At 38.0% G+C, this 22,857-nt stretch overlaps 1 protein-coding gene across 1 annotated transcript; it reads left to right on the top strand.

Annotated features, from left to right (window-relative positions):
- Positions 1-1,066: 1,066 nt before the first annotated feature.
- LOC109082712 (adhesion G-protein coupled receptor G1-like) lies at positions 1,067-12,590 on the top strand. The gene is made up of 17 exons (XM_042767153.1): positions 1,067-1,479; positions 1,651-1,728; positions 1,832-1,900; positions 1,999-2,136; positions 2,309-2,362; positions 3,869-3,943; positions 5,824-6,076; positions 6,160-6,328; positions 6,406-6,540; positions 6,632-6,745; positions 6,830-6,869; positions 6,959-7,056; positions 9,673-9,800; positions 10,074-10,339; positions 11,091-11,181; positions 11,269-11,537; positions 11,908-12,590. The coding sequence occupies exons 1-17, from the start codon at positions 1,266-1,268 to the stop codon at positions 12,006-12,008; spliced, it is 2,292 nt and encodes a 763-aa protein (XP_042623087.1). The 5' UTR covers positions 1,067-1,265; the 3' UTR covers positions 12,009-12,590.
- Positions 12,591-22,857: the final 10,267 nt, after the last annotated feature.

Genomic DNA, 22,857 nt, shown 5'->3' with positions numbered 1-22,857 from the left:
GCAAAATATTTAAAATATTTAATTAACCAGCATTTATATCAATATTTAACATTTCTAATTCATTGTATTTTATTTTATTATTTTATTTATTATAAGGGGATATTGGAGTTTGATTATTTCTGGTTACAGTTCACAGTTAAAAAAAATATGCAAATTACTTTAATCATATCTGATATGTATTTGAATTAGTTGAAAAAGGTGTCTCTGATCCTGTTTTTTTTTTTCTTTTTTTTCCCAGGGTTCTTCCTCTTCCTGTACTACTACCACATTCACAATGATGTCGCGGGTCATTTCTCTGATGATCCAGAAAGCACAGACTCCACTGAAAGCATCACTTAATCCAGCATTAATGCTGTGGAAAATATTTATGACTAGCATAAGACAGAAGGCTTTCTTTCTCTTAGACTAAAATGATGACTCTAAAAAGGGTCAGTTATACTGAAGTCACTCAAAACAAATGACAAATATCTGTTGATCATTACTAAAACTTGTAGAAGGATTGAATTGTGCTTTCAAATCTCTGATATGATCTGATATCACTGTTGTTTGATTTGTTGAGCATTATAATCATCCATATGTGATCATGTGCGTGTCAGAGCAACTCAAACAACACTGAACCTTTTTTAAAAAATAATTTACATCTTCAAATCAGGATGAATGTCAACACGCCTTCGGATTCTGACATTTGCATGGTCATTTTATAAAGCATCTCACTAAAATCAACAAACAAGGATGTGAAACATATTTGGTTAAAGGAAACACACACACACACACACACATGCATACACATACACGATAAACTGTCAGAATCAGTGAATCCATCTGTTTTATGTTGCTTATGATTCTCTGTTATATTTCTCAGTATTTCTCATGTGATTCTAATGAAGCCAATAAAATGCATTTTTATTAATCATGATGGACTGACTCCAAAATCATTTATTCACTTGAGTCACACTTATAAATATACAAATTCATCAGGTCATGAAATATCAAAGCAAATGGAAATGTGAGAAATGTGCACAAACACACTTACAAAGTATAAAAACATGAGATTTTCTGCATCTACAGTATATCATGTCAGATAACCATTAATCAAATTTACGTTTTCATTAGCATCTTCTAATGTTATTATTATTATTATTAATTATTTGTTTTCTATATTTATATTGTTCTCTGTGAGCAATGCCTTGAAAAACTGAACCTGAATATAAGCAGATGCTGAAATTCTGTTACATGCCGAATAAACATGATTTGCATGTTTTCAGATGAACTGTATGTCAGTGTCCAGCGGCTCTGAGCTGCGGATCATAATCAAACAGCTTCATATGTGGACGCATCAAACTCTCTCAACACTGAGAAAAAAATCGAATAAAATAAACACTTGTGTCTCTATCGGGTCGCTGTCTCTGGGAATTATGTCTCAACAAAAGCAGAATTTTCTGTGTCTGATGATCATCTTTTGTGCTTCATGCCAGTTAAGTATGTTGCTTTAAAAATGCATTTATGTGTTAAATGAGAGTTATGTGTGTTTGTTTATGTTTTTTTTTGTAGTTTATATGTATGTGTTATTTGGTGTGGGGATATTTATTTTGTTGTGTTTTTTTATGTTATTATCTAATAGTTTAATAATGTTTAATTGTGTTTGTGCAGCCTGCTCAGAAAAACTGCTAATCCAAGTCAATTCGACAGATCAGTGTTTCTGGAACAGCAGTAACTCAACAGTTCCAGGTAGATGTGAAATATACTGCTGTGTGAATACTGCATTCATATCATCTGAGAGCACTTGAGACGACTGACAGACTCATTGAGTTCATTTCTGTTTTTCTTTCAGATATAAAATGGACATGTCTGACAGCTCATGAACCAACAGGAATTTTCACACTAAATACCTCTTCTCTTGGTACAACCCACTTATATTTTATTTATAAACCATTCTTGAGTCAAAAGCTCTTTAAAAGGTATTTCTACAACAACTGTAAATGCTCTTTGTGGTTTCAGGACAATGCAGATCATACAGTTTCAACATAAAACAGAAGAACAATTATGAAATCAGAATGAATGAGATGATTCAAGGCATAAAACTGTGGTTATTACCAAATGGATCTAATTATCTGTTTTCATTCCAGAATTCATCAGGTGCATGTTGTTTTTAAAGCTTGTTTTTTATTTTATTTTATTTTTTTAGTGCAGGACAACCCCTGCAGTCACACCACAGTTGTTTAATTGCAGTCTGAATATTAATTGTCCTGTAAGCTCTGTAAAGAGATCTCAAGAAAGTGAATCTTGTTTCATCTCTTCTCTTTTACAGCGATTAAGGCTTGCCAGGCACAGGGTGGTATAATGAGCATCAGCGTCAGAATTGGTAAGATAAGATTTATCCCCTGTTTGGTATCATTTAGAATAGGGAACATACAGTATATTCATTATTAATTATGATTTCCTTTAATAAGATCCTAATTTACACCCTGTGAATAGTTCTTAAGGTAGTTGTTAAGGTTATGTTATTAAGGGATCTAAAATATGGTCATGCATACTAAGGCATTAATATGTGCTTTATAAGAACTAATAAATGGCCAGTATGCTAGTAATATGCATGCTAATACACAAGTAGTTAATAGTGAGAAATGGACATTAAAATAAAGCGTTACCCACTGTTTTATTGTTTTTAATTTATTTGAGTTTATGTCTTCAATTTATGGCATAACAGTTGGTTATTATTATTATTATTATTATTTATTTATTTTATTAATTTTTTTTAGTTTATGTCTTCATTTTATGGCAGAACAGTTGGTTATTTTTTTACTATTTTAAATGTGCATTATTTAATTTACATGATTATCATGTGTTGTATTTTCCTGGATATAAATAAGAAAGAAAAGAAGGTTGCACTGATGAATGCACAGGTTAAATACTGAACACAAGAGTCTTCAATATAAGACTATATTATGTTAGTATCTAGACCAGTGTGTCTGAACAGAGTCAGTGAGGTTTTGACTAAACATTCAAGACAAAGCAAGCTGAAACTGTAACCACTTGCATAAGAATATAGCAGATATATCTTATTAAACTACGTGGAAACTTTATCGCAATAAAAAGACATGTAAATGCCTTAATTGCATTATTACAGCTTTGAGCACAGTGTGCATGTGCTCTGATGTAATTCCGTGTATTCTATACATAAATGAATTCCATGATATTATTCTGAAGAAGGCCTGGTTCTATGCCATGTTCATCACAACACAATAACTGGCCAATGCATATGTACACGTGTTTTGCATTTGATGTAAGTGGGCAGAGGCCAGTAACACGCCTTATGTATGTGAGTTCATCATTTGTGCTGTAGAGTATGTGAATAATGACAGTAAAAATAAACGTACTTCTTAGCGAATAAACAGAATAATAAAAACTGCATGCAAACTGTAGTGAAGAATTTGCTTGTGTTTGAGTCCTTACCATGAATATAGGAAATAATCAGATTACTGGTGCACATGCAAATGTAGTCATTACCTCAGAGTAAGGTATCAGAATTTAAACTTTAAACAAGCAAGATGCTTAAAACAAGCAAGATTATATGCCAACAGGATAAAAAATATAAACTTATAGTTTGCTTTTAGTTTTTAAAAAAAAAAAAAAAAAAATACAAATAAAAATACAAATAAAAAACAAATAAAAAACAACAACTGATATTCACTTCAGTCAAGTGACGTTGGCACGTGTTTTGAGTAAAGCAATAATCTAATTATATTTTAATATATTTCTCTGAAGAAGTTGATTTGAATCTCCTGAAAGGAGATTACTATTCAGTGCAGAACTTTTTCATATGAATGATTTCATAATTATGTTGAATTTTGTGTTTTGATCTCTTGAGGATGTGAGAACATAGATCCTGTTGATCCTGAAGAGAAATGTAAAAACGCCCAATATAACAGTGATCTATGCAGCGGTAAGTCTGTTAGTCTAGATTTATAAACTGCTTTTCAGAAGATGTTTCACTTACCTGTTTCACACCCATCAAAGCTTGATTTCAGAATCATAACATAACATAAATTTAAACATGTGAACTGACATCGGTTTTATTTCCTCTAGTGAAAAATCACTAAGTTGAGTAATGTTAGGCCTGGCATCGTGAAACATTGAGATGATGTAAATGAAACTTCATAATGTTTCACTTGATGTCAGGAATTATATTTTGGAAAAGTCTAACTAGTAAAATGTGTACAAGTTATATGAATTTCTAATACAATTAAATTAATAATAAAAAAAGACTTACTCATGTTTATGATCTCTGCTGGGTCAACCCGCTTCGTTCTTCTTTCTGAGGTAAACCAAATCTTATTCCTCTCAGCGGTCTTATTGAGGTGAATTATGTCTTATTCCTCTCAGTGCGAAGTGAACAGTAACATTTAGAAAAACGTGAAGTACAGTCTCGCTGCTTTGTTTGCTGTGATGTAGGCGGTTACCTGCCGCAAGCTTCAAGTGGATGATTATAATATCAATAGCGTGCTTGACACGTGGGCGTGGTCGCATTCGATATAATGAAGGGAGACATGAAACACTGGACATCGCGTTGGTTACATATGGATTACTTTATCACAGAATATTTGTTTTCGATAAGTCTTGCTCAGTTTAAAAGTAGACATGTCAAGCTTTCTATAGATATCTCTCATGTCTCTGTGTTGAGTATTTGCTGAGATACAGTTCATTTTAATAATGACGTGCTTCTAAATGAAGATCACCGCAGAACCAAGGCGGCAGACAGCGCACCCTGTTTGTTTTCTTTATTTAATAAATGCACAAAGTTTTGTTGTTATTATGTGTGTATACAAATAAAAGTAGATCCTTAACAGATTCAATTGATGTATTGCTCTTATCTGTATGATCAAAACTAAAAGTGTAATCGGTGTTATCAGGAGAATATGCCACAAAACGCGTATCCGTGTCAGTCGACTCCAGAGGGTTAAAGTGCCCCATTATGGGTAATGAAAGGTTCATATTTTTGTTTTGAGAGTCCCCAAAAGCATGTTGACATGCATGCATGGTCAAAAAACACATTCATTGTCTTATAATATCCATTTACTTTTACCTTGATTGCTCAACTACTTCCAAACGATTTGCTCAACGATTAATTTTTCCAAACCCCTCCTTTGCGTGACGCTAATCTGCGGTGATTGGTGCAATTGGTTGATTTCATTTCCATTTCCTCTTGCCTGTAATGCCTGATAAAGCAGCGTTTGTGAGCGCAGTGATACTTTGTGTACAGCGTTACCAGGGAAACTGTTATTTTTACTGCTCCAAAAGCACACCTAGTGGCGAAGAATGAATTTGCATTTTCATTCAGACCAACGCAAAAAGACCCACAAGTGGGTGGGCAATATGCTAATGTTTCATGTTGACGTCAACATGAAATGGCTTGGGAATCGTTTTAAAAATGACTAATTTCAATGATTCAGAGCTGACTTTTTCTTTAGAGAGACAATAACTTTATACACGGTGCACTTCCATATTTAAAACTTTGCAGGATGTTTTCATTCATTTAGAGCTGTGTTACACACTGCATGAGAGGTAATTTTCAAAAATCCATAATAGGGGCGCTTTAACATAAAATGTACTTGCTTTGAAAAGCATGTTGAAAGCTGAAACTGTTTAGTGCTTTAAATTAACAGGTACTGAAAGCATGACAAAATCAATATGACTGGACTGTCAATAATAAACATGTGAACAGTATCCCAACCAACATACATTAGATTATTACTTTAATCTTTAAGAATTTTTCAGTTATTAATTACAATAAATTTTGTTCATTGTTTACTTTCTGTACTGAAGGGGAAGAAGAAAGCAGATACAGATACGTTCTGTATTTAAATGAGAGTGAAAGGATTTGTGTGACCTGCGATGATGGAAGATCAACCAGCATTACTTCACTGTCACACACTATATCTTACAATCCAACTACCAGTTTCACATCACATACGACATTTGAGAAACCAATTTCCACTGTCAAACCACCTGAGATAACTTACAATCTTACCGACGAGCAAAACAACGAGGTTGGATATACTGAACCTTCAAAGGCTTCGTAAGTGTGCAGTTACCAGTGGATTTCAAGTCTAAAACTTTAACTTTATTACAGAATACCAAGTGATTCAATCCATTTTACAGAGAAAAGTTGACCAAAATAAAGTCCCTGGTGGAGGGGATGGAAAAAAACGATACAACCAATGCGGCGCTTATCATGGGGGATGTTATTGGTGTTCTTCTTAGACAACCCATGGACAAGCCAACCAAAGATATCAACATATGCTACTCTTCACGTCAGAACATGATAAACGTAAGCCTGAGAGGCATTAAAACATGTCCCTCTTGGGAAGAATTGACATTTATTAATGCCATTTGTCCTGTTTGCAGCTTGTTGAGAGCAGCCAGAAGACAGAATTGCCCTGGTGTGTAAAGATCCCCAGTGAGGCCTTAAATAAATCAAGACTGGAAAACAAAGGAAGTGCATATGTTGGAGTTTTACGGTTCGTGAACATGGGAAACAAGGTTTGCAATCTTCTTCAAAAATTCTACTTCTGAACATGTTTCTTGAACATGTATATTTGATTTCTGTATTATTATATGGTTTCTCATTTAGAATGAAACTGAAATGCACACCGTTTTGAACAATGATAGTTATGGAATTACGATGGGGGCTGAAATCTCCCACCTTACCAACAATATTGACATATTCATTAAAAAGGATAACACGGTAATGAAGGTTTTGTTGAACTTACTTTGTTACAATGACCAGACAATGTGAAAATAAAATAAAAAATCAAGCGTGTTCTTACAGGTTGATAATCATGCGTCCTGCGTTTCTTGGGACGAAAAAGGTAAATTCGTGTAGGACTGTATTGATTAGTTCCTATCAACAAACCCAGTTTATTTTATATAATTATAATTAGTTCTCTTTTCTTTGAAGGAGAGCTTAATTGGACGACGTTCGGCTGTGAGACAAAAATCGAAGACAACATCATAAAGTGCTCCTGCTCACATCTGACCTTCTTTTCAGTGCTGATGGTGAGAAGAAGAACTTACACTTTCATCATTCATGTTTCATTTAAAGATCCCTTTAATCTAGGGGTGTATACACGTGTATACATGTATCGCATCGTGATATTTTGTTTGCCGATATTGTATCGATTCTCAAAAACTCTCTCTTGTGGTGGGGGTGTTTTGTGCATTTGGGCCGGTGTAAATACAAACTGATAAATCTGTGAAATCTAAGTTGAAAAGGCTCTGAGAACGTTCAACATCTTATTGTTTTAAAATGGTTTTGTTTTCTTTAGGAATCCTGCAAGCACTTTATTTTTCATTGAAATTAAGCAGACGTAATTATTTTGTTCAGATCAAAATGTTATGACATTGTATGTCACAGTTATAAACTGTGAACCTTTAAAGCAGGGTCTAAAAAGATATATGGTCTTTTTATAAAACACATATACATTTAAATAAAGGATCCTGCAAGCACTTTAATTTTCCTCCCTTTACTGGTAATGCACAAAAAGTGGTTCAATAACATTGAATGTTACAGGGACTGATTTTTGCAAATGCAGATCCCACTGTGTTCTGGTTTTTAATGTCTATTTAATGCTAAGGTTTGCACATGGTGGTGTGTTCTTAATGACAGCTTTCCCAAAATCATATCCTATTCCTAAAATAAGAAATATCCCAATATAGCACATTGCTTACAGTAATGCAATATAATCGCGATATATCGTATCGTATCGCCAGATTCTTGCCAATACACAGCGCTAATTAAATCAATATCAGAGTGTTTTGGTCCATGTCTACATACCTATAAACAGAGCTGGGTAGTAACGGATTACATGTAATCTGGATTACGTAATCAGATTCCAAAACTCAAGTACTTGTAATTAGAGTAAACTACTTTTTGAAATACTCGTAATCAGACTACAGTTACTTTTTTATGGATTACATGATTACATATTATTTACACAATGGTAATAAGTTGTTCACAATTCATTGATTCTCATAAGTTTTATTTTTTAACATTTATATTTTTTGCTAATACACCTGCCGCTTATATGCGTTTGTGATTCTTCGAGTTTTTCCAGCGGAGAGGCGGGGGGGAGGGGTGTCAGAATCGTGCTCAGAAAAAATCAGCAACAAGATAATGGAAAAAAAAATGGAGTGGAACGAAGCATTTAATTACTGAATGTACAGACATAATTTCATTTTTAAAGAAAGGCATGGGGGAAAATGTCACTGCCTACCACGGATTAATTTGCTGTCCACAGAAATCTTTGACCTAGCAAAGTTATTGCTGGGAATTTCATGTTCTTTAATATATTTTTTGTAATGGTGATTTTTCTTCATTGTTACTACCTTATGCACTTCAAGTGTTTTGAGATGAAATATTTGACCTAGAAATGATCTAAAAAAAAAAAAAAAAAAAAAAAAAAAAAAAAAATTATATATATATATATATATATATATATATATATATATATATATATATATATATATATATATATATATATATATAAAACAGTGTAAATACAACTCAAAAACAGTGAAAAAATGTAACATTTTAAATTATTTGTGCCTAAGTGCATGATGGGAAATATGGGATCTTAACTTTGATATTTACTTAAATAATTATTGTAAACATAACAAACAGTTCCAAGTAAAATATACTTATGAGTTCCAACTTTAATTTCTACAAGCTTAAATTGAGTACTAACATAGAATTTACTTTATTTTTTTTAATTCTTGCCTCAACTAAATTATTTAATGTAGAAATTACATTTGTTTTTATGTAGTATTTACTTCACTACAAAATCATTTTTATCAGTGTTCTTTAATATTCATTTTTGTAATGTTGTTATTGTTTGTAATTTCCTCATTGTTACTATGCACTTAAAATGTTTTGAGATGGAAAGAAATGTCATTGCTGTGAATTTAGTCTATTTCAAAATTCATGTTTGCAATGTAGCTATTGTTTGATGTTTTTCATTGATACTCTCATATACACTTCTAGAGTTTTTTTTAGATTAAATATTTGACCTAGCAGTAATATTGCTGTGAATTTCAAGTTTTTCAATATTGGTATTTGTAATGTAGCGGTTTTCTAAATTTACTTAATTATAAGTAAATATGCTTTAAAATCATAAGATGTGATTTTGGTTTAATCAGTGTTACTAGCAAACACTAACATCAAGGTACATTAGTGTTTGTATTTTGTAAATATTAACTGTCCATACATTGCACTTGAAAAAGAAGATATTGTGGCTCTTGTTGGTGAATTAAATATATTTTTTGGAATATATTTTTTCTTTGTATCTGTCAAAAGATTAGGCTAATTCAATATATGTGATATCAAATAAGGGTTAGCACAAATGTAATCTAAATGTAATCCAAAAGTAATCAGATTACATTACCAAAAATGTGTATTCTAAGAGATTATATTACTGACTACAAATTTTGTCATGTAATCAGTAATCAGTAACTGATTACAATTCATAAGTAATCTACCCAGCTCTGCCTATAAACATGTAAGAGATGACAAAATAGACATATACATGCATTTAAAACTCACTAACATTGCTTACAAGCAACAAATGGTTTTAAAAGTCCTCCTGTTGATCTGTGTATTTCGTTGTCTTTTATCAGAACCCTTACCCTCCAGATAGAAAAGACACAGCGCCGCGTCAGGAATCACTGACTTTCATCTCTTCTATTGGCTGCGGCATGTCCATATTTTTTCTGGCTGACGCTTTATTTATTCATTTCCTGCTACGGTAGAGTATCTTAAAGTATACGGTATTATATAGTTTGTGCTGTTTAGTAATCACTAATACTACACTAAGAAATTATTTTTACTCAGAAAATGCTAGTACATTTTACAAATAATTACAAAGAAACTGCAAGCAACCACTGAATTAAATTTGTAATTTTAAAATAAAAATACTGAAACAGTATTTTCATGTAAAACATGCTTCAAGTGATGAGCTCAAAGCTCTAAATTATGAAAGTTTATGTTACAAAAGCAGTTTTTTTGTATGTTTTAATAGGAAAGCCAAATCAAATCAGGCCACGAAGATCTTGATGAACATGTTTGTGGCTTTGTGTCTACTGAATGCCTCGTTTTTGTCAAACGAGAGCGTCGCTAACACAGGAGACAACACTGCGTGCGTCTTCATAGCGCTGCTCCTGCATTACTCCATGCTGGCCTCATTCACCTGGTTCTTCATTCAAGCTCTTCATATGTACTTATGGCTCATCAGACAGAACGTCTCCATTACAAACTACATGAAGAAGATCACCGTGTTGGGCTGGGGTGAGTTATACTCTCTCAGTACTCTTTCAAAAGGTAGTAATCTGTACTATTTAGATACTAATATGCACCCTTTAAGGGTAAATAAGGTACAATAGCGTGCATTTTGCACGAGTACTGTCACAGTGACAGCCTTTGTACCTTTTATCTGAGAGTATAGGAAGAAAACACCTTTTCAAAGAAACTCATTAAAAACGATCTAATCCAACTGTAAGTTCACCCAAAAAAGAAAATATATTGCACATAAGTCAAATGAATTACATGAATGATAATAATAAATGAATGATCATTTAATGGTGTTTTAATCCTTTTTTGAGCTGTTCCTTTAAGATCATCTGAACTATTATTTTAGTATCATAGTTTTTATGAATATTTTGAATCAGTTTTATTGTTATATATCGTTTTCATTTTTTTAACTTTATGGTAAGCTTCAGTATTTTTATACACAATTTTTATTTTTACTATTATTTGCAAATATGCATAATTATTATTATTTTTTTTAGTTTTTGTTATTTAAGTATAAAAGTAGAAATTAAACTAAAACAGTTGGAAATATTGCTTTGGCAACTACCTGAAACAAGCAGTTTCCGTAACAAACATTATATATATATATATATATATATATATATATATATATATATATATATATATATATATATATATATATATATATATATATATATATATATATATATATATAATGTACACAAATATATATGTGTGTGTGGGTGTGTGTGTGTGTGTGTGTTTTCAGTGTGTCCGGCTCCGATAGTCGCAGTTATAGTTTCTTTAGGAGGATATGAAGCAGTGATCCTAAACACAACATCTGAGAAAATCAGACGAATGTAAGTTGTTCTGATGTAACAAATGCTTAAAGTTATGAACGTCTAATGATTGTCTTCTAAATAATATTTCATTATGTTTAATTACAGGTGCTGGATTTCCAATTTTTATATTCACTACATAGTGAACATCAGCTTCTATGCTTTAGTTCTCATCTTCATCATCATCGTCACTAGGATTGTTCAGACCAGAAACATGCGATCGACTGAAGACAAGAGAAAGACGTTCAGAAAGCAGCTGATGATGGTGTTGAGTTTGTTCCTGCTCTTCGGTCTGACGTGGTCTGTGGTGTTCTTCAGTTATGGACCGATGCTCATTACCTTATATTACATATTCACTGTGCTGAACCTGTTTCAGGGTGAGAGACAATAACATGTATTTACATTTGTTTTAGAATACTTCTATTTTTCCAATATAGATTTAATTTAAATATTTGAATTAATTCATTATTTTTTGTTAAATCTTATTTTAAATGATTTTTTTTAAATTATTATAATTTATTGTTCTATATATTTGTATACTTTATTTTTGATAAAATGTTATTAAAATTTTTAATTCAATTATTTTATTGATTGTAATGGGTTTTAAAAGGAGGTATACGATTCATTTGACCAAAAGTTTGAGTCACAGTTTAAGTCATGCAGATGACTTTAATTATATCTGAAATGTATCTGAATTAGTTGAAATAAGGTTCTCTGATCTTTTTTTGTTTTGTTTTGTTTTTTCAGGGATTTTCCTCTTTGTGTATTACTACCACATTCGCAATGAGGTTGAGGGTAATTTCTCTGATGATCCTGAAACCACCGGCTCCACTACAACCTTGACTTAATCCAGCATTAATGCCGTGGAATATATTAATATCTAGCATAATTAAGACAGAAGGCTTTCTTTGTCTCAGACTTTCTTAGACTGATTTCTTTAACTGATCTGTACAGGCATTGTTTGAGGGGAAACTGTGTATTCTCACAAAAATCAAGCTCAAAAACAACACAAAGACAAATTTCACTTATGATTGAGAAAGAACTGTTTAAAATGATGCATGCACATAAAATTGTGACCCCAAAAATGTCCATTTATTGAAATAACTCAAAGTAAATCTGTGTTGTTACTGTAACTGTCTATTATTTTTGAAGGACTGAAATGTGTGTTCAAATCTCTGATATTATCTGATATTACTGTTGATGATTTAAGTATTATAATCATCTATGTGTGATCATGTGTGTGTCAGAGCAACTCAATGCAATGCAAGATGACATAAATGTTGACACATCCGTGGATTCAGATGTTTGTATGGTCATTTCATAAAGCAGCTCACAAAAATTCACAATCATGAATTTTAAACATTGTATTTGGTAACTGGAAACACAACAGAAAAAAATAAAAAAATAAACATGGCCAGAATCAGTGATTCTGTCATTGTTTTATGTTGCTTATGATTTGGTTATATTTCGCAGTATTTCTCAGGTGATTCTAATGGAGCAAATACATTTTAGTTTTATTAATCAGGATGGACTGACTGCAAAATCATTTATTCATTTTAGTCACACTTATACAAATTCATTAGGTTATGTAATAGGCTATCAAAGCAAATGTCACTTAACAGAAAGGTGCACAAACATACCAACAAAGTGTAAAAAACATGACATTTTCTGTATCTAAATCATGTTGGGTATCCACTAATGAAAGTTGCTTTTTCATTAGCATCTTCAAAATGTTTCTGCTATTACTAAATATACTCCAGAATTCTCGGGTCATGCTTAATGGCCTGTCTGATTGTCGCTACTGTGATGGTTTGCATTTAAAAGTTTTGTACTCCAGGCTCGCCTTCTTTCTGAAGAAATAAGGGGGTTGATCTGACGCCTGTTGCTCTAGCTCTGTGGCTGCCGATGCGCTGCATGGGCTGGGCGCTTGGAGCAATCATGACGAAATGGAGCTTATAGAGGGCAAACAAACAGGGTTTTCCCCTTCTCTCTCCCCAGACTGTGTGCGTGTAATGAAAGAGCACTTTGTGAGTACGGTGGTTTATACTGATAACGATCTGTCACACTCCAGAAACTCATAATTCAAACTCTTTTGGCTGCGGCCCAGATGATGATGAAGTGTTTTCTACAGCGACCTAGGACTCTGAGAAGCTTGTGGGCGATTTTTGTTGCTCTCTCTATCTGAGCAGACAGGCGGGATGCACTTCCCCGTCCTATAATGAGTTACTGGACGTGGTGACGCGCTGTGGATAAGTTCGGGTTAGAATGAGAAAGCAAAAAGCCTGTCATGAATGAGCAAGGAGAGCAGCAATAAGCTAAAAAAAATAAATAAAAAAAGTATCACACACGATCGTTAAACAATACCATAGTTGTGAGAATCTTGCAGTCTAACATTACAATTAAAATGATGGACAATGATGAAAGGTTTACGTACGACACATGGCATGACCCCCGAGTTGTTTTTCACTGTAAAAGACAGGTGATTATTTTACAACTATGTTTGGCATGATCTAAAAGATGGGTGCGATGAACCTCTGTTCATGGGGGTAGACTGGTGTCACAGCAGGTATACGGTACAGAGTGCTCGGGGATCACGTTAACAAGTACGCTGATGATTACATTTTCAATGGAAAGATGTCCCTGTGTTAGAAGACATATTTGGAAAAATAGACAAGCATTTGACAGATACAACAACATAAAAGTTAAATTGTTCCACCCTGAATGGTGCGTATCCAGCCGGAGAGAGGTTCACGTAGATCCATCTACATTTTATAACCATTAAATACAGACTCTCAGAGGAAATAGGCTTCAAACGATAACGTCACCAACATGACCCAAAAAAATACTTCTACTCCTCTTAGTTTTGTACGTGATGATGCCCCATCCACATCGGGGTCGACGACGGAAAATGCTACCTGGCTGAACAAATTCTGTACAGAACTCGGATACCATAACCTCGCTTTCCTGGCAAAGTACAGATCACCTCACGTTGGACCACCTGGCGCTAAAAATTCTGAGGCAGTCTCGGACGCAGTCGACGGCTGCATCGGTGTGACCGGTCATAAGATCTTTAAAGCTGTTGTTTCCATAATTATGGAACATCTGGTTGACGCACAGTTGAAGAAAGATTATGGTTGTCAGGTCGATCATCCTTCGCAAACACAACATTCATGTCTCTATGGGTGCTTTCACACCTGCCTCATTTAGTTCGGTTGAATCGTACCAGAGTTCGTTTCCCCCTTTGGTGTGGTTCGTTTGGGCAGGTGTGAAAGCAGCAATCGCACTCGGGTGCGCACCAAAGGCGGACCAAACAAGCGTACCGAGACCTGCTTGAAGAGGTGGTCTCGGTACGCTTTCAAACGAACTCTGGAGCGGTTCGTTTGTGGTGAGAATGTGATCCGACCTCGAACAGACCCAACTGCAAAAAGTACTGATTATTTTTGGACTAAGCCAGCTGCCGTAGTCAGCTGCGCTGTGCATTATGGGATGAGGAAGTGTTTGTTGACAGTTTGTACTTTAGCATGGCAGCTCGTGGATTAATGCACGCCTCCGCTTGAAGTTACGATCGATGCCCGCTCGCCGTTTGCAGTGCATTAGAACGTTGTTTTCAAGCCGCATCCGCGCTTCATTATAGAAATGTATTGTTTGCATATTGTGGTGTATACAAACAATGTAATAGATTATGGCCAGGGACAAAACCAGCCCGCACAGTCGTCTCTCCATAGTTGTGTTGTTTGCTGGCTTTTCCTCTTATGTTGGAATTTTCCCGCACGTAAATTCTGACCAATCGAAAAGCAGTTTAGGGAAATACGCCATGGCCCAATGAGTGATGTGGATGTTGGCATGTGACTGCATTTTGGTTCGTTTGAACTGGTTCGGACCAAAGCAATCAGTGTGGTGTGAAAAGGAACCAAAAAAGCTGAAAAATGCTACAATGTATAATTGTTTGCCCTTGGTTCGGACCAAATGAACCGAACTTGAGATGTGAAAGCACCCTATGAGGCACATGCATACTATTTTCTGGGATGTTTTGAACAACTGTTGCATAAAGTGCCTAAACCTGATCTTAAACTCATTTTGGTCCAAACCTTGAAACTGTTCGGTTAAACAGAAGTACAGAGTATGAAAAGACAATGCAGAAAAGCCGAATGGATGTGGCAGAAGACGAAACTTGAAATTCACCAAAGCATCCATAAAGACAGCCTTCATGCTTTCAGTCTGGAACTAGCCACAACTAGACGAACCTTCTTCTCAAACCTTATAAACAGCGACTTAAACAACACTCGCACTCTTTTTGCTACTGTTGAGAGACTGACAAACCCCCCAAGTCAGATTCCCAGTGAAATGCTCTCCGACAGCAAATGCAATGAGTTTGCTTCCTTCTTTTCTGAGAAGATCAGTAATATCAGGAAGGCGATAAGCACATCCTCAAGTTATGCAGAAGTCAGACAGATTTGACCACAATATCAAAAATAAGTTACCATGTCTGTTTTTGAAGAAATTTAAAGCAAAATTTTGGAAGAAATAGTACAGCACCTTAAATCGTCAGCCTGCTATCTTGACACACTTCCCACATCTTTTTTAGAAGCAGATCTTTTAGAAGTGGTGAACGCCTCACTTCTTTCTGGGACTTTTCCAAAAGCCTCCCTGAAAACTGCAGTTGTTCTTAAAAAAGAACAATCTTGATAACACCATACTGAGCAATTATTGACCAATATCAAATCTTCCTTTTATAGTCAAGATTATTGAAAAGGTATCGAAATCCAACTCCTCCCACTTTACATATCCCTAAACCTACCCATCTCCACCCTCTGGATAAAATGGTTCCAATTACTCTTATACATATTGTTGTTACAAAATGTAGTTATATAATTCCTGTTACACGAGTACTCAGTGAAGTGAAAAAAAGTGTTGTTACCAATGTCCTGTTACACATTTGTACTTACACAAACCATCCTGAGGGTTGTTACATGTGTTTAGTTCTTTTCTTTTCTTTTTATCTATTTATTGAGCACTTTTACACAACAGACCATTGACCAAAGTGTTGTACAATAAGTAAACACATTATAAAACAGTCTCAAAAACATAAAACACAATACTAAAATCACAATAAAATGACAGTGAAATAAACTCTAAAATTTCAATATACAGAGAAATGTCTATACCCCATTAAATGCTAATGCAAGGAAATGTTCTTTACAGTACAGTGGAGCCCTACTATGCAATGATTTATACAATAAAAACCAAAATTAAGTCTTTTTAAATTAATTCTATAGGGGATCGGTAACCATTGTAAAGAACTCCGAACAGAAGTAATATGATCTCTCTTTCGAGAACCTGTCAAAAGCCTCGCTGCAGCATTTTGGATCAGTTGTAAGTGGTTAAGCAATGATTTATTTATACCAACATATAATGAGTTCCAGTAATCTAACCTTGTGAATACAAAGGCATGAATTTCTTTTTCCAAATCACGCATGGACAAATATGGTTTCACCGTGGCTATTAATCTCAAGTGATAAAAACAAGACCTAACCACAGAATAAATGTTTCTTAAACTTGAGATCACTATCAAAAAGAACTCCTAAATTTCGCACGGCTGACTTACAAAAAGGGGCTAAACTGCCATAATCAGATAAATTATTTGGAGCTCCAAACCACACAACTTCAGTCAGATTTAAAAAAAATGTAAGGGCAGCCATAGCTTAATTTCTTGTAAACAGTCCAGCAAAGATTCTATTTGCTTTTTACTATTCTTTTGCAAAGGAAGATACACTTGCATGTCATCTGCATAGAAGTGAAATGAGATTCCATGCTTACGAAAAAAATTGATCCAAGGGGTAACATATACAAAGAAAACAGAATCGGGCCGAGAATGGACCCCTGTGGAACCTCACAAAGTAAAGAAGAAAAGGTTTTTGAAAATTTTTGACAAAATTTTAAAGAAGATGTTTTTTTTGGAAGGGAGTTATTTGTTGAAGTATTATTGCAGCTGTAGATACTACGTAATGTTTTGTTATTCTGTGCAGATCTACATGTGTAGATAAATAAACATGATTTGCATGTTTTCAGAAGAACTGTATGTCAGTGTCCAGCGGCTCTGAGCTGCGGTTTATAATCAGACAGCTTCATATGTGGATGCATCACACTCTCTCAGCTCTTGGACTGTGGACTTTATCTGAAGAATGCAATAAGAAAATTATATAAGATTTACTATCTCTGTCTGAAGAAAACTAAATTAAACACGTGTCTCTATCAGGCTGCTGTATCTGGGAATTATGTCTCAACCAAAGCAGAATTTCCTGTGGCTGATGATCGTCTGTTGTTCTATGTGCCAGATAAGTATGTTGCTTCAATATATATATATATATATATATATATATATATATATATATATATATACACATTTATTAACATAAATAGAAATATATGCTATAGAATATGCGGTTAGGTGAACATTAGATAAATGAAAAAGGGAGCTAAAAAAAAGAAAAGGTTATGACTGTAATTGTTGGCATATAATTTTTAATAGGTAATATAAAGTGTTACAGCATTTCATACATCATTATATAATAGTCTAATAATGTTGTGTTTGTGCAGCCTGCTCAAAAAAACTGAATATGAGCATCAGTTTGACCAATCAATGTTTCTCCAGTGGTAACTCCACAGGTAACTTTTTTTTTAAGTGATAATTTCTTTGTAATAAACTGTGAAATGTAACAGCAGTTTCAGAGTGGAAATTGTTTCAAAGCCATGTTTTCTGTGCAGGTGTGAATACTGCATATGTATTATATGAAAGCACCTATTATCTGAAAGGATGACTGATAAACTCATCGAGTTCATTTCTGTTTTTCTTTCAGTTATAACACTGATCTGTCAATCACCTAAAAACATAAATAATCTTAACATAATGAATGTCAAACTAAACCTCTCTTCTCAAGGTAAAACCTGCTTATATTTTATTTACAATCCATTATTAAGTTCAAAGCTCTTTAAAAAGTATCATCAAATGTAAATTGTTTTCTCTGGTTTCAGGACAATGCAAAACATACAGTTTCAGTCTAACAGTTCAAGGGAAGAGAAAAGAAGTCAGAATGAAAGAAACGGTCGAAGACATAAATCAGTTATTATCACTAAATACTAAAAAGTGTCAGCGATTAGAATCCTCGAATTCAACAGGTGTGTGTTTCCTGTAATAGACACAGTGTTAGTGTTGTTTACTAGTTACCATCACTTTTCACAAACTTGTGTTTGTTTGTTTTTTAATGACCCTAACACATTGAAATTATCTATGTTTGAACAGAGTTTGTATGTTTAGTGGTTTTGAGTTAACTGTCTCCTAAGCATAAGTTCCAGAGTTTGGAAAAGTAGACCATGGTTCAGCAACAAACTATTTTAGATTAGATTTAGTGAGAGTTATAATAATTTTGTCTATTCCCTTCATCAGATCTGACTTGCCAGAATCAGTGGGGCTCTGTCACGAAACGCACACAGACAGGTAGATCCAATCGCAGTGTTTAATGGGTAATCCAGAATTCATAAACTTAGCCAGGCAAAGGTCAAAATCCAGGTGAGCAGTCCAACAACAAGAAACATAACCCACGGAATGGAAACACGAAAAGCAGGGTGACATTCAACAAGGACTCCGTGACAATGACAGAACAACCGGGGTATTTATACACAGGGAAATGACAATGCTAACGGGGAATTGGCTGAGTGCAATGATTGATAACCACGGACAGCTGAGTGCAATGAGCAGTGAAGAAACAGACAAGACTATGGGAAATGCAGTTCTAAAGTGGGGTGACGATAAGGGGAAGTGAGACCTCTAGTGGCCACCCAGGGAGACCCAGAACAGACACCGTGACACTACCCCCCCTCTAAGGAGCAGCTACCAGATGCTCCTCAGAACAAAATAACCACAAAACAAAGAGACCAGGAGGGAGGTGGACTGGTGGAGGCAGAACAGGGGGAGGGATGGCGGGCCAGGCCCGTGTAGGGGAACTGGGACCGGCAGTGATGGCTCCCCTGGTAGCCCAGGTGGGTTCGGTCAGATCAGGGGGCCATGGTGGACCCGAAAGTTCAGGGGACCACGAGGGACCAGGCAGTTCAGGTGGCCACGGTGGACCCGAAAGTTCAGGGGACCACGAGGGGCCAGGCAGTTCAGGTGGCCACGGTGGATCAGTCCATTCTCGTTGTGCAGACGGCCAGGGAGGAATTCGCCATTTGAGTGGCCCGAACGGAACCTGCCAATCGGGGAGCCAGTAAGGAGCAGGCTGTGGCGATGGCCAGGTCACGGCATTGGGAACGGCATCGGGAACGGCCTCAGACAAGGGCACCGCCTCGGGAACGGCCTTGGACACGGGTATCGCCTCCGGAACCATCTCGGGCCCCGCCTCGGCCTCCGGAACAGCATCGGGCACTGCCTCGGGAATGGCCTCAGGAACGGCATCGGACAAGGACACCGCCTCGGGAACGACCTCGGCATCGGGCACCGCCTCAGGAACGGTCTCAGGAACGGCCTCAGGAATGGCCTCAGGAACGGCATTGGACAAGGACCCCGCCTCGGGAACGACCTCGGCATCGGGCACCGCCTCGGGAATGGCCTCAGGAACGGCATTGGACAAGGACACCGCCTCGGGAACGACCTCGGGCTCGACCTCGGGCTCGACCTCGGGAACGGCCTCGGCATCGGGCACCGCCTCGGGAACGGCCTCGGCATCGGGCACAGCCTCAGGAACGGCCTCGGCATCGGGCACAGCCTCGGGAACGGCTTTGGACAAGGACACCGCCTCGGGAACGACCTCGGCATCGGGCACCGCCTCGGGAATGGCCTCAGGAACGGCATCGGACAAGGACACCGCCTCGGGAACGACCTCAACATCGAGCACCGCCTCGGCATCGGGAACAACATCGGGCACCGCCTCGACCTCCGGAACAGCCTCGGTCTCGGGCATTACATCGGGAACCGTCTCTGGCACCGTCTCTGGCACCGCATCGGCCACCGCCTCGGCATCGGGCACCGCCTCGGCAACCGCCTCGGCAACGGGCACCGCCTCGGCATCGGACATTGCATCGGGAACCGCCTCGGGCACCGCCTCGGCATCGGGGACCGCCTCGGCATCGGGGACCGCCTCGGGCACCGCCTCGGCATCGGGCACGCCCTCGGCATCGGGCACCGCCTCGGCATCGGGCCCCGCCTCAGCATCGGACATTGCATCGGGAACCGCCTCGGGCAGCGCCTCGGCATCGGGCACCGCCTCGGCATCGGACATTGCATCGGGAACCGCCTCGGGCACTGCCTCGGGCACCGCCTCGGCATCGGGCACAGCCTCGGTATCGGGCACCGCCTCGGCATCGGGCCCCGCCTCGGCATCGGACATTGCATAGGGAACCGCCTCGGCCACCACAGGCACCGCCTCGCATCCTCGGCACGTCCTCCTCGGCAGCGGCCCCCTCGGGCACGTCCTCCTGGACGGCAGCGGCCCGCTCGGGAACGTCCTCCTGGACGGCAGCGGCCCGCTCGGGGAACGTCCTCCTGGACGGCAGCGGCCCGCTCGGGAACGTCCTCCTGGACGAGCAGCGGCTCCGCTCGACGGCAGCGGCCCGCTCGGGAACGTCCTCCTGGACGGCAGCGGCCTGCTCGGGAACGTCCTCCGGGCTTTGAGGAACGGCTGACGCCTGTCTCCTCCTCCTGCGGCCCTCTATGATGGCGTGCCGGTGGCTCCTTGACGGAAGACTCAGGCGTTGAGTCAACCATCTTGTCTGCCAACACAGGTGTAGATTCGACCATCCTGTGCAGTGGGGCTGGGCTGGCGGTCATCTCGTGCTGTGGTGCTGGGCTGGCGGCCATCTTGTGCTGTGGCGCTGGGCTGGCGTCCATCTTGTGCTGTGGTGCTGAACTGGCGTCCATCTTGTGCTGTGGCACCGGGCTGGCGGCCATCTTGTGCTGTGGCGCTGGGTTGGCGGCCATCTTGTACTGTGGCGCTGGGCTGACGGCCATCCTGGGCAGTGGTGCTGGGCTGGGCTGGCGGCCATCTTGTACTGTGGCGCTGGGCTGACGGCCATCCGTGGCGCTGGGCTGGCGGCCATCTTGTGCTGTGGCGCTGGCTGGCGTCCATCTTCTGCTCTGGCGCTGGGCTGGCGGCCATCTTGTCTGGAGACTCAAGTGTGGTTGATGTATCCCACTGAGCACGATGGCACAGGTAACGGGTAAACCCCCAAAAGTCTAGGATCTCCAGCCCCTTCATCTCCCATTGAGGCAAAGGGTCATCCAGACAATGGTTAAAAAAGTCCTTCAGTGCTGCATCATTATAACCCAACCCGACTGCCATGGTCCAAAACAATTGCGCCAGGCCACCCACCTCACTCCCCCTTTGACGAAGGGTGGTTAAGTTCCGGAATCTCCCCCTCCGTTCCTCCATGGTGGCTGGGGAGCAGATTCGAAATCCCACACCGCTGGATCTAGGCATGACGGAGTCCTTCTGTCACGAAACGCACACAGACAGGTAGATCCAATCGCAGTGTTTAATGGGTAATCCAGAATTCATAAACTTAGCCAGGCAAAGGTCAAAATCCAGGTGAGCAGTCCAACAACAAGAAACATAACCCACGGAATGGAAACACGAAAAGCAGGGTGACATTCAACAAGGACTCCGTGACAATGACAGAACAACCGGGGTATTTATACACAGGGAAATGACAATGCTAACGGGGAAATTGGCTGAGTGCAATGATTGATAACCACGGACAGCTGAGTGCAATGAGCAGTGAAGAAACAGACAAGACTATGGGAAATGCAGTTCTAAAGTGGGGTGACGATAAGGGGAAGTGAGACCTCTAGTGGCCACCCAGGGAGACCCAGAACAGACACCGTGACAGGCAATGGAAACGTAGAAAGTAAGAGATTGTTTTTTTCATAGTGTTCTCCATTTCCATTTGTATCATCAAAAACGCACAAGTGTCGTCTTTTTAATTCCCTGATTTTCTTATGTTTTCATGTGCATTATTTAATTTATTTAATTTTCTTTGTTACCCAGATAGCACACATACATCTGCCAGATGTCTGTTAAAGATCACTTGATCTGGAAAGCATATGCTATGTACAAACATCTGACAGACATCTGTAAGATGTCAGTTTTACATACATTCTTAATCATAAACATCATAAAGACATCTAATAGACGTCTATTTGACATTCTATAAATGTACTGCAGACAAGCAAACACTAAAAATATGGCTTGCAGATGTAAATGCAGACGTCAATAGATGTTTCCGTGATGTTATGGAAGCATAAACATAGCGAAATTCAATTTAAAATGCAATATGCAAAATGGCAATGCAGTATTCAAAAAAGCAATGCAATATTCAAAATGGCAATGTATTTCTGTATTTATATTTACATTTTACATTGCCCATATGTGCAAAGTTTTTTGCAAAAGGAAAATGAAAATGAAATTATTTAATTTACATTTATCATTTCCGACAGCAGTCTTAATATGTAAATTGCCTACATATTTTAATGCTTTATAAGTTGCAAAATGAAAATGAAAATGTATAACCCAAACTGATTTGAACATCTCCAAGCAGAAATGGTAGAAAAAATATCATTTAAATGCTTTGTGTCCTAAATGCATTTAGACTAACAGTTAGAACACTTGGGATTGCATTTTCAAATGTAACATCTTCAATTCTATCATT

Source organism: Cyprinus carpio, chromosome A12, assembly GCF_018340385.1.
Source record: "Cyprinus carpio isolate SPL01 chromosome A12, ASM1834038v1, whole genome shotgun sequence".
Lineage (NCBI taxonomy): Eukaryota > Metazoa > Chordata > Actinopteri > Cypriniformes > Cyprinidae > Cyprinus > Cyprinus carpio.
Note: the sequence above shows the minus strand (reverse complement) of the source record. Positions and strands in the feature narration are given on the sequence as shown.